The sequence below is a fragment of the Leuciscus leuciscus genome (genome assembly GCF_965113295.1).
Source record: "Leuciscus leuciscus genome assembly, contig: SUPER_11_unloc_1, whole genome shotgun sequence".
Taxonomy (NCBI): domain Eukaryota; kingdom Metazoa; phylum Chordata; class Actinopteri; order Cypriniformes; family Leuciscidae; genus Leuciscus; species Leuciscus leuciscus.
Window position 1 is genome coordinate 1,878,175 of NW_028118546.1, and position 17,034 is coordinate 1,895,208.

The 17,034-nt window shown below is 38.4% G+C and overlaps 1 protein-coding gene across 1 annotated transcript in view; it reads right to left on the reverse strand.

Annotated features, from left to right (window-relative positions):
• Positions 1-17,034, reverse strand: part of LOC309510013 (uncharacterized protein) — a gene marked incomplete at its 3' end in the record, with an annotated part of 1,894,646 nt that overhangs the window by 1,705,078 nt on the left and 172,534 nt on the right. The window contains exons 10-11 of the mRNA XM_082191149.1: positions 15,860-16,023; positions 1,876-2,046 (exon numbers count right to left, since the gene is read on the reverse strand). Coding sequence (XP_082047275.1) covers positions 1,876-2,046; positions 15,860-16,023 — 335 coding nt within the window. The remainder of the gene's footprint in view (positions 1-1,875; positions 2,047-15,859; positions 16,024-17,034) is intronic.

The window sequence follows — 17,034 nt, forward strand, 5'->3', positions numbered from 1 at the left end:
ACTCTCTCCCTCCCGTCGAGGAAGCGGTAGCCGCCCATCTTTGCCCGCCCTCTGCTGGACGGCGTGCTAAGACGGCGCTGCCATCAAAAGCCTGCCGCGCTACCTCGTCACTGCACGGTCGCGCTTATACCGCCGCCGGGCAGGCTGTCTCGGCGCTTCATTCTATGGCCATACTCCAGATCTTCCAGGCCAACCTTCTCCGCAAAATGGACGAGGAAGGACCGGAAGCTGTGAACCTTACGGATTTAAGGAGCGCGAAGGATCTCGCCCTTCGCGCCACAAAGTCCGCCGCGCAGGCCATGGGGCGGAATATGGCTTCTCTCACCGTGGCTGAGAGACACTTATGGCTTACGCTCTCGGAGATGCCGGACTCGGAGCGCTCCGCGTTTCTCGACGCCCCCGTCTCCCCCGCTGGCCTCTTCGGATCCTCTGTCAAAGACTTCGCAGACAGATTCGCCGAAGTTCAAAAGACATCGCAGGCCATGAAACATTTCCTGCCCAAGCGCTCGAGCTCCGCAGCAGGTCGCTCAAAACAGCCGTCTGCTCGCAGCTCCCAGCCGCAACCCTCAGCTGCCGCCGCCCCACAGCGCCGACAGACCAGGGATCAGAGACCGCGCTCTCGCTCCGCCGGCCGCCGCCCCCCGCCGCGTGGGCCACGGCCGAAGGTTGAGTTAAAGCCCGAGGCCTCTAAGTCTTCCTAGCCAGTTTACGGAAGCGACGGTGTCCAAGTCCCGCTGCGGCCGGATTTCCACCAAAGATTTTCGCTCGTTCAGTTCCAATAATTGCGACTGTTCCAGCTTATTCAGCAGTAAACAAGTCGGCAGTACAGCCCGCTTGCCTGCACACAAACGCCGTTTTTACGGCGACCCAGATAAATCCCAAAAAGAGTGTATTTTCTGGTATTCCGGCCACGGCCGATGGTGTTATGAGTGTAGTAAAAATGCCCACTGCCCAGTGCCCATTCCTACACACAGACACGGCCCGCCACACACGGCCCGCACAAATAAAATCGACTTATGTCGGTTGTGCACCAAATGTAGTGATTGTGCCCACGTCCCAGTGCCCGCAAACACTACACGCTACATGTCTCACGGTTTCTGTAAAAACGAAACCAACGCACATACAGTCTGCACAAACAGACGGTGTTCTCAGCGTTATGCATGGGCCCGTTGTCCCGCGCCCGCATTCGCTCACAGACATATTAAACCCCACGGGGCTCACCACGCTCGCTCTCTCTCAGCACACAGCTGCAGGAGAACTGAGCGCGGGCAGGCTGCCCGCTGTGATCAGCGCGCCCCCAGTCTCGCACGCTGCAAACGCGGCGCTCATGTTACAGCACACTGTTGCTCTCCGCGCGCCACTTGGCCGCGATCAGAGCCCAGATATCATTCAACCCCTAGCCACTCACGCGAAAGCGTGGACAGAGCTCCCCGGGGTATCGAAGTGGGTGCTGAGCATTATAGAAAGAGGCTATTCGCTACAGTTTGGTCGACGCCCGCAACGCAAAGCGGCGCGAATCGAAACTACGGTGAAAAAGGAAGTAGCACACCTACTTCGAGCCGAAATAGCGAAGTTACTGAGAAAAGGGGCTATAGAACCCTTATCACAAACTCAGAGCGAAGGGGGCATGTACAGCAGATATAAAAGGTACTTAGTTCACCTTTAATCAAAAAATACTTTGCCTCGAGAAAAGGACAGTAACAAGTTAAGACCTTCCGCGCTGGTCGGATGCCGGACTTTGGGACGATTTAGCGTGAGCTTACAAATCACTTACAGTTCAATAAGCTCAATAACACAGCAGCAGAAAAAGGCTGAACATTTCAAATATAGGAGACTTTACATTGTGTTTCATGTGTGAGTCATATATGATCTTACCACAGTGTCTCCAGTTTACAGTGAGGATCCTCCAGTACAGCAGAGAGCAGATGAACTGAATCTCCTAGTTTATTCTCAGACAGATCCAGATCTCTCAGGTGTGAGGGGTTTGATCTCAGAGCTGAAGCCAGAGCAGAACAACCTTCATCTGTGACTCCACAATCCCTCAACCTGTAGAGAACAATGACACACTCTTCACTCTCTCAGTTCAGATCAGATCAGTTTAACACAAGGGTCCGCAGCCGTACTGCAGGGGGTCCGTCAATTAATGCTTGATCACAAATCATTTTTTGTTAAAAAATTAAAACATGGGTAAAAAAACATCACAAAGTCAAATTTAAATATAAACACTCTCAAACGAATGCAAGATCTTCCTCAAACAATCTTCATCTGTGACTCCACAATATTTCAACCTGTAGAGAACAATGACGCTGTGTAAACAGTGTGTAAAATGACCATTTTATTAAAGATTGCAATGTGTGATGTGATTTGAATGTAGTGACAAGCAATGCCTCTATATCCTACACTGCTTTATAAAGGATGCCGGTTCTCCATGAACTTGAGGAGAAACTGAGGGACAAATACCATGCAGTGCTGTAACTATGGAGTGATAAAGAGATAACATTAATAACACCTGAAGTGTAACTTTATCAATTAAATGTACTATATTTTAGTTCAATAATATTAATTTAATATTTTGAAGATATTTTTGTTTCTAAATATTTGTCCAATAATGATCCATTAATGGCCATTTAAAATAATATTTTTTTCTAATATGTTTATTACTTATATTACAATTAGATTTCATGCTTAGCATTTAGCATGCTAATATATGCTATTGCTAATTAATAGTTTCGTAGCAATCTAATACAATCTTATAACTCAGTCATGTGACACAAATATAAGAAATTGAATGAATTAATCCAGTTAGGGAACCATATTAAAATCACTTTAAAACTTCTTCATTGGGTTACTTGGAAATGACTTGATTCCACGATGTTGACATTATGTGAACAAATTATCTTTGTTGAACTTAATTGGTTCATGTGGAGCTGATGTGCATGATTCAATCATTTAAATCCAACACACTTTTTCAGTGCATTGTTTTCTGTATTTTAAAACGAATTTTGGATTTACTGTAAATCCCTCTGGTCCTCTTCGTTTAGGGGTCACACTTGGCTCCTTCACAGTCAAAAGTGACCGAAGCCTTAAAAAGTAAAAATTTTTTTTGCTTTTTTTTTTCAGGAAAACCAATGTAATATATTTTTGTTCAATAATATTTTTTTTTTATTATTTCGAATTTAGAAAGGTTTCTATGGTACTATGCAATAATTATAAATAAAAAAATGTATGAGCATTTTGTTCCATTAGAATTCATATTTTTATTTGTATTATTATTATTTTTCAATAAATGCAACATGTCACATTAGTGCAGGCCTTTAAAATCCATTTTTTTAAGTGAGAAAAGCGTCATCCAGTGGCGTTAAAAAGTAAAAACTTGTGTAATGTCGTGTAACCGCCTGTAGGCTGTACTGTTGCTCACTATATAAATACATAGAGAGGCTTTTTGATTCCCATTGTTTTTTTAGACATGATTTCTCCATTTTATTAGTTTTTTAAAATGTATTTAGATATATATTTAGACATTCTAAAAGACTACGTTTTGTCAAGGTTTAGATATTTTTGTTACATAAGTATCAGGTTTTGCATTATGATTACAATCAAACAATAATGTTTGGTTAGAAAAGGAACACAATGCAAGCATTTTTGTTAATCATTATTTGATCATTAAAAAAATCTAACAAAATAAGGGATGGATAGTGATAATTCAAAACACTTTATAAAGACATTTTGCAATTAATTGGTATTTTATTCAGTTTAATTCTATAAATGGTAATAAAACTTCAGAAGGGAACAGCAATTATGATCCAACAGCAAAAACAATAAAATAACATAACAGCAAACAATCATTATCAAACTGTAGGTTAAAAAACAGGAATAAAAATGTAATTATAATAATAAATATTATTTTAACTATGTACATACAAACTGTAATTATTTTATGTATTGTTGCATATGCAGCAGATATCAGGAACACCTATTAGGCTAAAATAAGACCAAACAATTATTATTTGTTTGTTTGTTTGTTTGTTTGTTTGTGTGTGTGTGTGTGTGTGTGTGTGTGTGTGTGTGTGTGTGAGAGAGAGAGAGAGAGAGAGAGAGAGAGAGATCTTTTGTATTTTTTAATTTATTGATTTTATTTCGCATATTCTCAAAGTTTGCTGTTGCAGTCTTACCAGTTAATTTCTTTGTGTGTGTGTGTGTGTGTGTGTGTGTGTGTGTGTGTGTGTGTGTGTGCGCATTTGAGCGAGAGTCTCTTTTGTATTTTTCTTCATTTATTGATTTTATTTTGCATATTATCAAAATTTGCTGTTGCAGTCTTACCAGATCATTTCTCTCTCTGTGTGTGTGTGTGAGTGTGTGTGCGAGTGTGTGTGCGTGTGTTTGAGCGAGAGAGAGTCTCTTTTGTATTTTCTTCATTTATTGATTTTATTACGCATATTCTCAAAATTTACTGTTGCAGTCTAACTAGTTCATTTCTCTCTGTGTGTGTGTGTGTGTGTGTGTGTGTGTCTGTGTTTGTTAATTTACAGTATGCATATTCCAGAACAACCCGGCCCTCTACAAGAGTTTTAAACATTCCAAGCAAATCAGCATCTTCTCCTTCATTCTTACATGTATGGGATTTTAAAATAGACAGCTTTGCCTGTCCCACAAGAAAATTACCAAGTGTACATTGTACCTTCCATTCTTTCTTATACTTCACACCAAAAATGAACATATTTTTTGTAAACATAAAACCAAGCTTAGTAAACATTTTATCCAACAATTCAAACAAAGGAATTAATCTTGAACAATCACAAAAAAAATGAAAAACAGTATCGAGAATATTGCAAAAAGGCATGCAGATAAAACCATCTCATTAAATTTTGATACAAAACTGTTAGTTGCCGCACAATGGAGTACTCTCCACTGGAGGTCCCCAGACCTCTTAGGAATGGGGGGCTTATACAAACACCTCCATGATGGAGTTATTTCCGAAGAAATTGATAGATGTTCTCTCCATTTAGTATCAACACATCTTTTCAATTGAGTATAAAACAAGGATTTCACACACATACAATATAATATCTTTTTGCCAACATTATGAAACAATACATCTTCAAATCTTTTCAATAAAGTATCATTTAAATCTTCATCCAAATCAAGACTTGAAGATCTGGAAAAATCATAGGCCTTTCATCATTCTCAATAAAATTGTTTACATAGGTCAAGAAAGACTGAGGAAAAGATTTTTTAAGATCTCCAATTATCCCTTCAACACATCTTTCTGATCTAAGCCCAACTCTATTAGCTATAGATTTAGCCGTATACCATTGACCCTTTGAAAAATCAATTCAATCTTTTACAGTAGCTATTCCTGTGTTTAAAAACTTGTCAATTACTGAACTCAGAATGGAAGAATTCCTTTTAAAGAGAGGATTAAAAAACAATGGTTCTAAAACACCATAATGTTTATCATCATCTCTCAATTTTTTAAACATTTGCCAGGCCTTTAATACAGTCACATAAAAGTTAGAAGAAGAAACACTTACTCTTGGATTTGGATTTTGGACAGATTTTTCAATTAGGAATAACTGCTTAGCTAATCCAACTCCCCCAATACTTTGTAAAACAGACAAACCTAATGCAATCCAGGGTATCTTATCTGAACAATATAATAGCCTTTGTAATGTTTGAAACCTCATTGTCTTAACTCTCGCCTCCAGATTTATAAGTCCTTGACCACCTTCTACAACTGGGAGATACAAAACTCCAGGAGGAAGCCAATGATAACCATCCCAAAAGAATTTAACAAAGACTTTTTGAATACCAGTCAATAACTCTTCAGGGGGATTCAACACTGTAAATCTGTGCCACAACATTGAGGCTGCCAGATTATTAACGATTAAACATCTCCCTCTGAAAGATAACCTCGGGAGAATCCATCTCCACTTCTGTAGTTTCCCCACAATTTTATCAACTAATCCTTCCCAATCATTTTTCATATAAGTATCAGATCCTAAATATACCCCAAGAACTTTAAAACCATCTTTGATCCATTGACATTGTTGTGGGATTTGAGGAGGATCTATATCCCTCCACTCGCCTAACAGAAGGGATGTACATTTATCCCAATTGATTCTAGCAGATGTAGCTTTTTGAAAAGTTTTCAAACTAGAAGTCAAAGCAGCCATATCATCAATGTTCCTTATGAAAACAGTTATATCATCAGCATAAGCTGTGAGTTTTACAGGTGGGATCTCTGGAAAACCAGGAATACAGAATCCATATAGTCGTTTCCTCAAATGTGACAACAAAGGCTCAATAGAAATTGAATATAGAAGTCCTGAAAGAGGGCATCCTTGTCGTATACCTCTTGTTACTGCAAAAGGTCTAGTTAGACAACCATTAATCTTAAGCATACTAGATGTTTCACTGTAAAGCAGTTTAATACAAGAGACAAATTGTGGTCCAAAGCCAAAGGCCTTCAGAGTCTTTAGTAAATAAAAGTGATCCACTCTGTCAAAAGCTTTTTCTTGATCTAAAGATAAGAGTCCAATATCAATTTGATGTTTTTTAGCAACTGCAATAATGTCTCTTAGCAAAAACAAGTTGTCGAAAATTGTCCGCTCAGGGATACAGTATGACTGATCTTCATGAATTATAGTTGCCATACATTTCTTCAACTTATTAGTTATAGCTTTTGACAGTATCTTAAAATCAGTACACAGCAACGACACAGGGCGCCAATTCTACAAAAGTCCAAGATCTCCTTTCTTAGGGATTAATGTCAACACTGCCCTCCGACAGCTTAGGGGTAAAACACCTTGATTAAAGGACTCCAAAAAAACATCATACAAATCATGTCCAATCACATTCCAAAAGCTTTTAAAAAACTCAGCAGAGAGATCATCCACACCAGAAGATTTGCCACTGTTCAGCCCTTGCACAGCACTTGAAAGCTCATCAAAAGTCAAGAATTCTTCCAATTCCATCTTTTCTTCTTTAGACAACTGTGGAAGATCTAGAAGAAGTTCTTCAACTGCTACTTCATCACAAAATTCGGACTGATAAAGTTTTTCATAAAAAGAAATAGCAGAAACTATCATTTCTCGTTGATTGGTTATTTCTTTGCCATTAGGAAGTTTCAGTTTGTGAAAAAATTTCTGCTCTTTAGATTTTTTTCTCCAGTCCGAAAAAAAAAAAGCAGTTGGAGCATCCATTTCATTGCACTTCACATATCTTGTTCTGACAAGTGTCTCCTTCTCCTGCTCTTCCAATAAATCCTTCAAAAGGCCTTTGTTCTCTTTAATGATATCACCTCCTCCCTGATTGCGGAGGCTTTGTTGAAGAATTTCTTGCTCTATCATCTTCATCTTCACTTTCAAGTTCTCAGTATTATTTGCTGTGTATTGTTGACAAAAAACCTTTATCTGGACTTTTCCCAGATCCCACCATTGACTAAGAGATGAATAACTACCTCTCTCTTTTCTCCAAGACTTCCACAAAAGACCAAAAGAGTGCACAAAGATGTGATCTTGAAGTAATGTATTATTAAAGTGCCACTGTGACTTATAGGATTTAGGTGACAAGACAGACATAGACATAGAGATATAATGATGATCTGATATAGATGTAGGGGAAATACGATTACTAAAAAATCTTCCTTTATTGCATTCCTCAATATAAAAACGATCCAATCTGGCAGCAGAAACCTTATTTGAATTAATTTTCAGCCAAGTATATTGTTTAACTTGAGGATAAACATCCCTCCACAAATCTACAAGACTATGGCCCTGTCCCAATACCTCCCCTTACCCTAGATTTCTGCCCTAACCCTTGTTTTTGCGCGTTCTCGTGTAGGGGTAGGGTGTCCCAATACTCTAAAGAGCAAGGGGGAGTGCTGTTCTCCCCTTAAAATCAACCCTCAAAACATAGTGCGGTCCGATGCAGGCTTAAAACGAAGTGGAAGAGGAAATTACCCAGAATACCTTGCGGACTCAGCAAGCCGGTAATTTTTTTTAAACAAGATGGCGGATTCCGCTGGAAAGGAACAATTGAATTTTAAGTATATTTTCGCAAATAAGCATGTTAAAATTTCTAAATATGTTGGAATATGTTAGTTTGATGCACATCCAATGGACTGTTAAGTTTTGAACACTAATGTTAGAAAATATTTCACGAAGCTATCTATCTGACGATGTTCATGATATCTGCTGAGTGCCTCGAGAGAGTTTGCCCATCAAATACACATCTGGGTAGTTCATCTAATTTTATTTTCGATTTTGGCTTCCAAGGATTATAAAAAGAAGATGTGAGGTGAAACGATTAAAAACTAGCCGCGTTCGTCTAGTTTTTCATCTTTTTTCTTTACAGCGCGCTGTCACTTCTCCCTAACGTTAAACCCAAACAGCACTAAACACAATCAGTGATTGTTGTAAAATGCAGTGTCTGCTGATTCTAAATTGCGGGAGGTGTTTGATTGTAAAAAGAGCTATTATAAGCGCAATGATCCGCGCAAGAGACGTTGACCCTGTTCCCATGGCGGCGCGCGCGCGTTCGGAAACGGACTGCAACGAGACAAAGCAAACTATACTTTGGGTTTCATGTGCGTGTCTAAACGATCAAATACAGACAAAAATATTGCTAAATGACCGGTTTGGAGATTCACTTTAACACAGTTTATGTCTTAAATGGGAGTTAGTTGTGGAATAGTTAGGAGAAAATGTGTATTATTAGATCTGCATTCGGTCTTAAAGTGGAAGCATCTAATAAACCTGTTAATGATTACAGATTTAATGTGAAAAAAACAACTAAAGGCAAAGAGAAAATTAATCCCAGCTCTTGAATCAATAACTTTAGCTTTAATAAGCATTAATCTATCAATAATAAACTATGCTGTGTTATTTTACATTTGATTACTTTATTAGATTTCTAGCATTTTATTATGGATACTTATATTCTGATAATAACTGGGATAGTTATGTGCATGTATTCACATAGTAGTGGTGTCCCATTTCATAGGGAAAGATCTTCAACTCCACTTCCCTCGTTGAGGGGACTTTACTTTCGAGGGCACTCAAAACCAAGTGGAAGTTTTAAGGGGGGAGAAATGGGACAGGGCCTATGTCTATTAATTAAAGATTAATGAGATAAAGAAATAAAGAAAATGAGGCGGAGGTAGCAAAATCCGATAGCTCGGTACCTCTAGGGGGGTCCGGGGGCATGCCCCCCCGTAAGAACATTTTGTACATTTCAAAGATAAATGCATTAATCTGGTGCATCTTTTTATGTATAATGACCACTAGAAGGTGAAAAAAAAAAACACTTTTTACAAGCATGTATTTATTTATTTTTAGGCATTTTAATAATCAGATAATTTGATTTTATTTACAGTTCATAGGGGGCCATGAAATTACAAAACAGTACTAGTAAATTACGTGACTGCTACTTGTGATAGCTTATTTTATAAAAACGGCAGAAGAATTTCGGCTATTGCCTAAGTCAGGCTGGCTCTATGGATATATTTTAAGTAACCTAACTAGTTTGAGAGCCGAAGCTTAAGAAAAACAGTATCGGTACCTGGCTGTGACAAGTGAAGGCACTTCGATGCTGCAGAGAAGGTGCTTCTTAACTTTCGTGCGTCTGTGGAGGTTGTGATAACTGACAGGTGATGTTGAAAAGGGGGAGGGGCAGGGGCTCGTGCGCTTTCGCAGAAATTTACCTTGCTCCGTTTGAGACAAGCACGTTTAGGTGCTTAAAGCCCTGCATTTCAGCCCGAGCCCGACGTGCCAATATTATTATTATTGACTTATTTATGCCCCTAGGGCCGGGCTTCGGGCCAATTCTCACGTCATAATTCACATGCGGCCGGGCCTCAGGCTTTTTTGGGGTTATCCTTCTTTTTATATTTTTAGACATTAATTTAAAAAATATGAGAAGCTGACGACGACGATAGAAAAACAAACATAGAAAGACATTTCATAACCTCATAACTTTCATAATCTTATAATTACACAGTGACATATGACTGACATGACAGTCTCATGCACGCACGCACGCACACACACACACACACACACATACGCACGCACGCACACACACACACACACACACAGAAGGTTTCCCATCAGCGCGACCCACGATTCACCTCATGTGCAAATAATGGAGAATATTAAGAGAAAAAATCACAGATGGCCAACTTAAAACGCAGCGGGAAGAGTGATAGAAGAGAGGAGGACTGGGTTAAAACCTTAGGCTACACTGTGGATGCTATTCTTTTTCTCCACGATGCTCTGTAAAAGACTGCTCTAACTTTTCGTTTCATTGGACTTTATTTTCGTTTAACTGTTGGAAACTACGGATGCTTTTCGTTTGATTGGACTTTTATTTTCGTTTAACTGTTGGAAACTACTGGAAAAAAGAATGGCCATGTTCTGTCGTGCATTTTTGAGGTAAGATAACCTGCAAGTTTATTTAATTTAATTGGTTTAGATAGGCTATTGCTCCTTTCGTTTGCGAGCGCTGGTTCGAGCAGCCTGAGCCTGCCTCAGTATTTCAAAAAAAGTTGTTTTACTCACTGTGGTTTAATAAATAATCATTTGTTAAATTAACTGTCTGTGTGATATGCTTGAAGTGTTTTATAGCCTATCTATGGATTGTAGCCAAGTAAAGTAGCCTATTAGCGTTGATTTGAGAGGCTAAATTGATCAAACATGTTGTAGGCTATACTCGCTGTCGGTTCGGCTTCATTTAAAAAAAAATGCTCCAAAACATTTGTCTAAATTAACATGATAAAGAAATGAAAAGAAACATAACTAACAAAACTGACCTATTTTAATGGCTGCAAATAGGGCAGGCTGCCGCTGTGTAATAATAATAATAAAAAAAACGGACTCGGGCTGATAATTCTGATGAGCTGTCGGACTTGTGCTTGAGCGTCTCGGGCCAGGGCCCGGCTCGTGCTTATTCTGATGCAGTCGAAATGCGCAGAACGGTTTGAGAATGGAATGGAACCCGGCCGTGAACCCGCTGCGGAATCGTGTCGGTGGAAAAGAGGTATCTAATCATGTGATTCCGTCTTGAGTTTTTGTCGACAGACGGAGGCGGCCCGAAATTTGACGTAGGCGACCGCCTCATAATTCTCTATGCAGGAAAAACCCTGTTCATGATTCCTATCCAATTTATGATCTACCGTACAATTAAAATCACCCCCTATAACAACAATCTTATCATCTGAACACTTCAACAATTCTTCAGAAAGTTTCAGAAAAAAATCACAGCGCTCGCTTCCTATATTAGGAGCATAGATATTATAAAAAGAAAAACTATTATTGCCTATTATTAAATCAGCTCTAAGAAGGCGTCCTGGTATTATTTCTAAGAAAACTGGATTATCTTTAACACGCTTTGAGAATAAAAACGCAACACCAGCACTCACGTTCGTACCATGACTAAGACTAATACTGCCCTCCCATTCATTTATCCAATCTGTCTCATTACAGGCATCAGTATGAGTCTCTTGCAACAAAATTACATCTGCTTTTTTAAGTTGTAAATACTTAAATAAAGTCACTCTCTTTCGTACATCCCTACATCCATTTATATTTAAGGATCCGATATTAAAGGATACCATCAGGATGAAAAAAGATAAAATGAATAAATGCCAATATAGATGTAATTTCCAATACATAATAGGCTACCTCTTTAAGGACTTTTCTTTACTCTTTTTCTGACAGCACTTACAAACTTTTTTAAACGATAACGCTTAGGCTGATCCAGTGCCATAGAGAGAGAGAGTTGCGACACTCCCATAGACCTCCGTTGTAAATAATGGCGGCGCTTTTAACCGCCTACTTCCGGGATATGAAGATCGGAATAGTTCCAAACACTGTCATGTGGGCGTTGGACACCATTCACTTACATTGCTGCGCGTCGAGTTGTTCCAGAGTTAAGTTGCCGAAATATCGACCTCTTTTGAATTGTCAACTGTCTATATTGTATCAGAGGCCCTTTGCGATGCTTATACTGGTCTTCATTTGTACATGCACAGCGTAATTATTTATATTTTATGTTGGTTGTTTCAACCAATTTTCAAGCACTGCCTGCTAGCTAACGTTAGTTAGCTAGCGCGACTTCGTCAGCTAAGAGTTAGGTAATGAATCGCTACCACCTTTATAGCAACTTTTATTTAATTAAATTTTTTGGGATATACTAACTTTTCATTATGTTATTATTGTCTTGAGTGAAGCGGCTTGTGAGAACAATGCTGGACCTTTAGGATTGTTATGGCCATCACCAGTCCTGTCTGTTTCATGGATCACCTGCCCCTGGTTTTTGTTTTTCTTGTTCACACACACAAGCACACATTTTTGTTGTCTGTCATTGTTTAATAAAAAATATTTTATTTGAAAACCTTCATTTGTATCAGCCATGCTTAAATTCGTTTTTAATCTGTTATAGTTTTGATAATGTGTATGGCCTTAATCTTAAAATAATATTCTTAGTCTTAACATGATCATGTTTCACGTTGTGGTCCTGGGGGTGGCCACTTTCATCAGAAGAAGTGAGCTAGCTTCTAAGCGAATTCTGAACGGACCGCCACGGCAGACCTCTTGCGTGATCATGAAGGTAGGCTGGTAGGCTAATGGCTGAATCAAAATTTATAAGCAAAATCACGGGAATCAATAGCCTAATACAGCCCAGTTGTGCTAAAATAAATATCATGAGACGTCCATCATCAGATGAATGATATGGAAAAGTTAAGTAAGTTAGAGCCGCTAAAGCCAGTGCTACTACCCATGCGAACATGAACACTAAGCTTTTCCCTCCAAAAATATAGCCTAAAACTTATCTCCAAATGCAAAACTGACATTAACAAAATGCAATAATGCAATAACAGCTGAAAAAGTACTTGGGTGTGTGTTTTATTTTATTTTTACCGTTCAATAATGCAATCGCTGCTGTCTGTCCCATAGAAGAACATGACAGCCAGCGTACGTTTTGGAACTATTGGGGCTTACATGAACCACGTGACAGCCATAGCGGCGACATCAAAGAGTGTCGCAACTCTCTCTCTCTATGGCTCTGGGCTGATCTAATTCCTCAAGTGTTGCTTTCTTCATAGCCATAGCAGAGGAATCAATAAAAAGCTTCAAATCAGGAAAATACGTTTCAATCTTTGGTTTTCTCTGTTTTTTTGTAGCATTCAAGAATTCATCCAGCTGTTCCAAACTATAATACCAGATCCTCTTTAATCGCCCAACAGTACTTTCCTGAGAATTGAATTCATCCAATTCATCAGTGATTAAGTCTGAACACTCACTATCCGGATCACTGTCAACATCCTGTGATATTGGTTCAGCATCATTTTGGGACATATCCCTATTTGATGCCTGCACCTCATCCAAGACATCCCTCACTTTAGACCCATCTTGTTCTCCAGATTGTTCTACCTCCTCCACAATCTCTACAGGGTCATTCATTCCACTCTGTCTAGCATCAGGAATGATCGCATCCGTTTCTGTAATCTCAATATTGCCACCCTGAGGCAACTGTTCTCTCATTTCAGTAGACGCGTCAATTTCCGCATTCAAATCAACTGCAGCGCTTTCTATAGTCGGTTTAACCAACTCGTTATTCTCCAAAACAATTGAATCTTGCACTGAACCATTCTTTGCGCTTTGAGCCTCTTTCACAACAGGACAACCTGTTTTAATATGGCCGTATTTTCCGCAAACAAAGCATTTCATAGTCTCAGTAGTGATAAATATTGTATAGTCCTTACCAAACACTGTCAATTTAACAGACACATCAAGCATTTCAAATTCAGCGCTTAATATCATCAGAGCCTGACGTCTGAAAGACATGACATGTTTCAACTCTGGATTTTTCAGTCCTAGAGGAATCATTCTAATCTGCCCAACCAATTTTCCATAACGAGCTAAGATAGACTCGAGCGCTTTATCAGAAATAAACGGAGGTACGTTTGACAACATCACTCTTTTAGAAAGACTAGACAAAGGTCAAATTGGAACAAATACATCCTGAACAGTTAAACCACACTCCACCAATTGACTAACCATTTCGATTTCCTTCAGAAAAACGACAATTGCTTTATTCATTCTTGAAGCGGACATTATGTTTTGTGCACCTATTTCTCGACCAATAGCGACCAAAACACTCTCAATAGACACAGACTCATCTGACGGCATGCACTTGCACGCGTGCCGAGCAGACAAACAGGAAAATCCATCGGAATTTGAGCCCATCTTTATCAGATAAACTGACAAAAATAGCCACTATAACACCTTCTCCTCTAACTTACAGCAATATTCAAAATAAATAAATAAACTCAGAAAGGAAAAGTTCAACTCACTCAGCAACTCCACACACTCCTTGCTCACGCGCTCCCCACAAACACGCCGCACATGCGCACAGAGAGAGAGAGAGAGAGAGAGAGAGAGAGAGAGAGAGAGAGAGAGAGAGAGAGAGGGGGGGGGGGGGGGGGGGGGGGGGTCTTATTTGCGTCACTCCTTCATTGCTGTGCACTTTTTTTCTGCACAGTGGCTGATTTGTAGTTTTTACCACCAAAAGTTTCTCTGAGTTTTCGTATTTCCCATTCATTTCCTGTCGGTCATTTTTGAAGGAACCAAGTGTGACACTTTTTTTTTTACGACCCTTTACCATATCCGAATCATGTCTATGATTATTTTGTGTGTGTTCACAAAGCTAATACAACAAACGTCACCAAGTGTCATCCCATTCAGATGAAGCAAGATGAATCATTTTTAAACCGAAGAGGATCAGAGAATGTCAACATTGAAAAGTGGAAGATTAATCAATTTATTAAAGAAATGTTAATTATTAGAAACCTTTTTGTCCCTGATATTATTATTTTTTTTCTATTTCTATTTCTTTTTCCTTTTTTTATATTGTGCTCTGTTCTTTAGGACATTTATTATAGTTTTGTTTTGCCTTATTGTAATGATATTTACTGCAATACAAAACTTTACTTCCGCATTCCTCGATTCCTATGGAAGTCTGTGGGTGTTGTAACTCTGTCAGTTCAAAAACACTGTTGTTTTAATATAACATTTATACTTTGTGTATTTGTGTAATGTTTTGTCTTGTTTGTGATGTGGAGTAATTATATATATATATACAATATAGTACTGTGCAAAAGTCTTAGGCATGTTAATCATTTTTCTGTTTCTTCATGTAATCACAGACGGACTCGATGATGGTGAGATCAGATCATACCGGCTGTTGTCAGATTCCTTGTGCATACACAAATCTCACTGGATTATTACAATTAATGGCAAAAAGAATGTTTGGAAATCTAAACTGATATTTCCTACTGACACATTACAGCAAAATATATAAATAACTGACTTAAAACCATCTTTTTTGGGGGGGGGTATTAACATGCCTAAGACTTTTGCACAGTACTGTATATACTGGGGGAGAACATTTATGTTTTAGGATTAGCATGTTTAATCAAGCATTGGCTCACCTGTGATGTTCACTGATTTAACTGAATATTTATTTATTGTGCATTTGGACTGAAGTAAGTATCACTTGTAATTTATTGTTTAACTGAGTGTCTATGAATCACACATAAAATACTGGTTTTGGTTTTCCTGGTCAAACTATAATTGTACAGAAAATGAGCTCTCAATAAAATGTATTCATTTGTCTCTCATTTGTGTTGTGTGGATGTGTAATTGTTTGGTTGGACTCCTTCTTCAGACCCGAAAACAAGCTAGAGTTTAACAAGCAAAGTCGGTGATTGAGTAAAAAAGTTAAAAACTATTAAATAACTAATACATAATATATTTACCAAGGACAAAATATGTGTTTATCAGAGAGTTCATCTTACCCCAGTGTCTCCAGTTTACAGTGAGGATCCTCCAGTACAGCAGAGAGCAGATGAACTGAATCTCCTAGTTTATTCCCCCACAGATCCAGATCTCTCAGGTGTGAGGGGTTTGATCTCAGAGCTGAAGCCAGAGCAGAACAACCTTCATCTGTGACTCCACAATCCCTCAACCTGTAGAGAACAATGACACACTCTTCACTCTCTCAGTTCAGATCAACACGTACAAGCCACAATTCTACACAGACTATTAAATATGTCTAAATTTCAATTGGAGATTTATCAGTCATAAAAAAAAGAATAAAGAAATTCAAAAAGCTTTCAACACATGTTCTTCATAAATCCAACCGTTCTAAATGAGCTCAAACACAACTACACCTCTTCTCTGTGACCGACTCATCGTGAAGATGAAAGCACACAAGAGTATGGTAGGTTAACTACTGACTATAAGTAACTTTGTAACTACATGCCAACTTATTCTAACCCTAACCCTACCAGTCTACTAATAAATCTATTAACACTCCAATGGGAGTTAGTAGACATGTGCAACTGTACTGATAGTCAACAGAATGTGTTCAAGGGACCATTAAAATAAAGTGAAATCAATATGGTCAAACCTAAATTGATAATTATGACAACACTGTTGCTGACAGTGAACATACCATGAGGTTTTACTGGATATGCAGTGATTGTTTCTGTCTTCCTAATGCTACCTTCTGCCTCTCTGTTTTGCTCTTGCACACAATCTACTTCATGCCTTCTGTCCTCTGATTGATAGTTTATACTTTTTTTTATCAAATAAAGTATTTTTTGCTGAGAAATGATTTATTAATGATTCATGATTTTTATAAATTAATGTAAGAAACATTTACTGGACTGAAGAAACTGGGTTTATTGATTATTCACCATTTGTTAATGTTAAAAATTTAATTCTTTTGACATTTTTTCATGTTAATATAAATGTCAAATATGACACAACAGGCTTTTGGGGAACATTTTCCATCTCTTAATTATTATTGATTTGCATTGAATTGCATATATGTGTCAGGCAGTGTTGGGAAAGTTCACTTTCTACATGAACTAGTTCAAAGTTCAGTTAACAATTTTTTAAATGAACTAGTTCAGTTCATAGTTCAAACTTCAAAATTTTGAACTAAAGTTCACAGTTCCAAAAAATG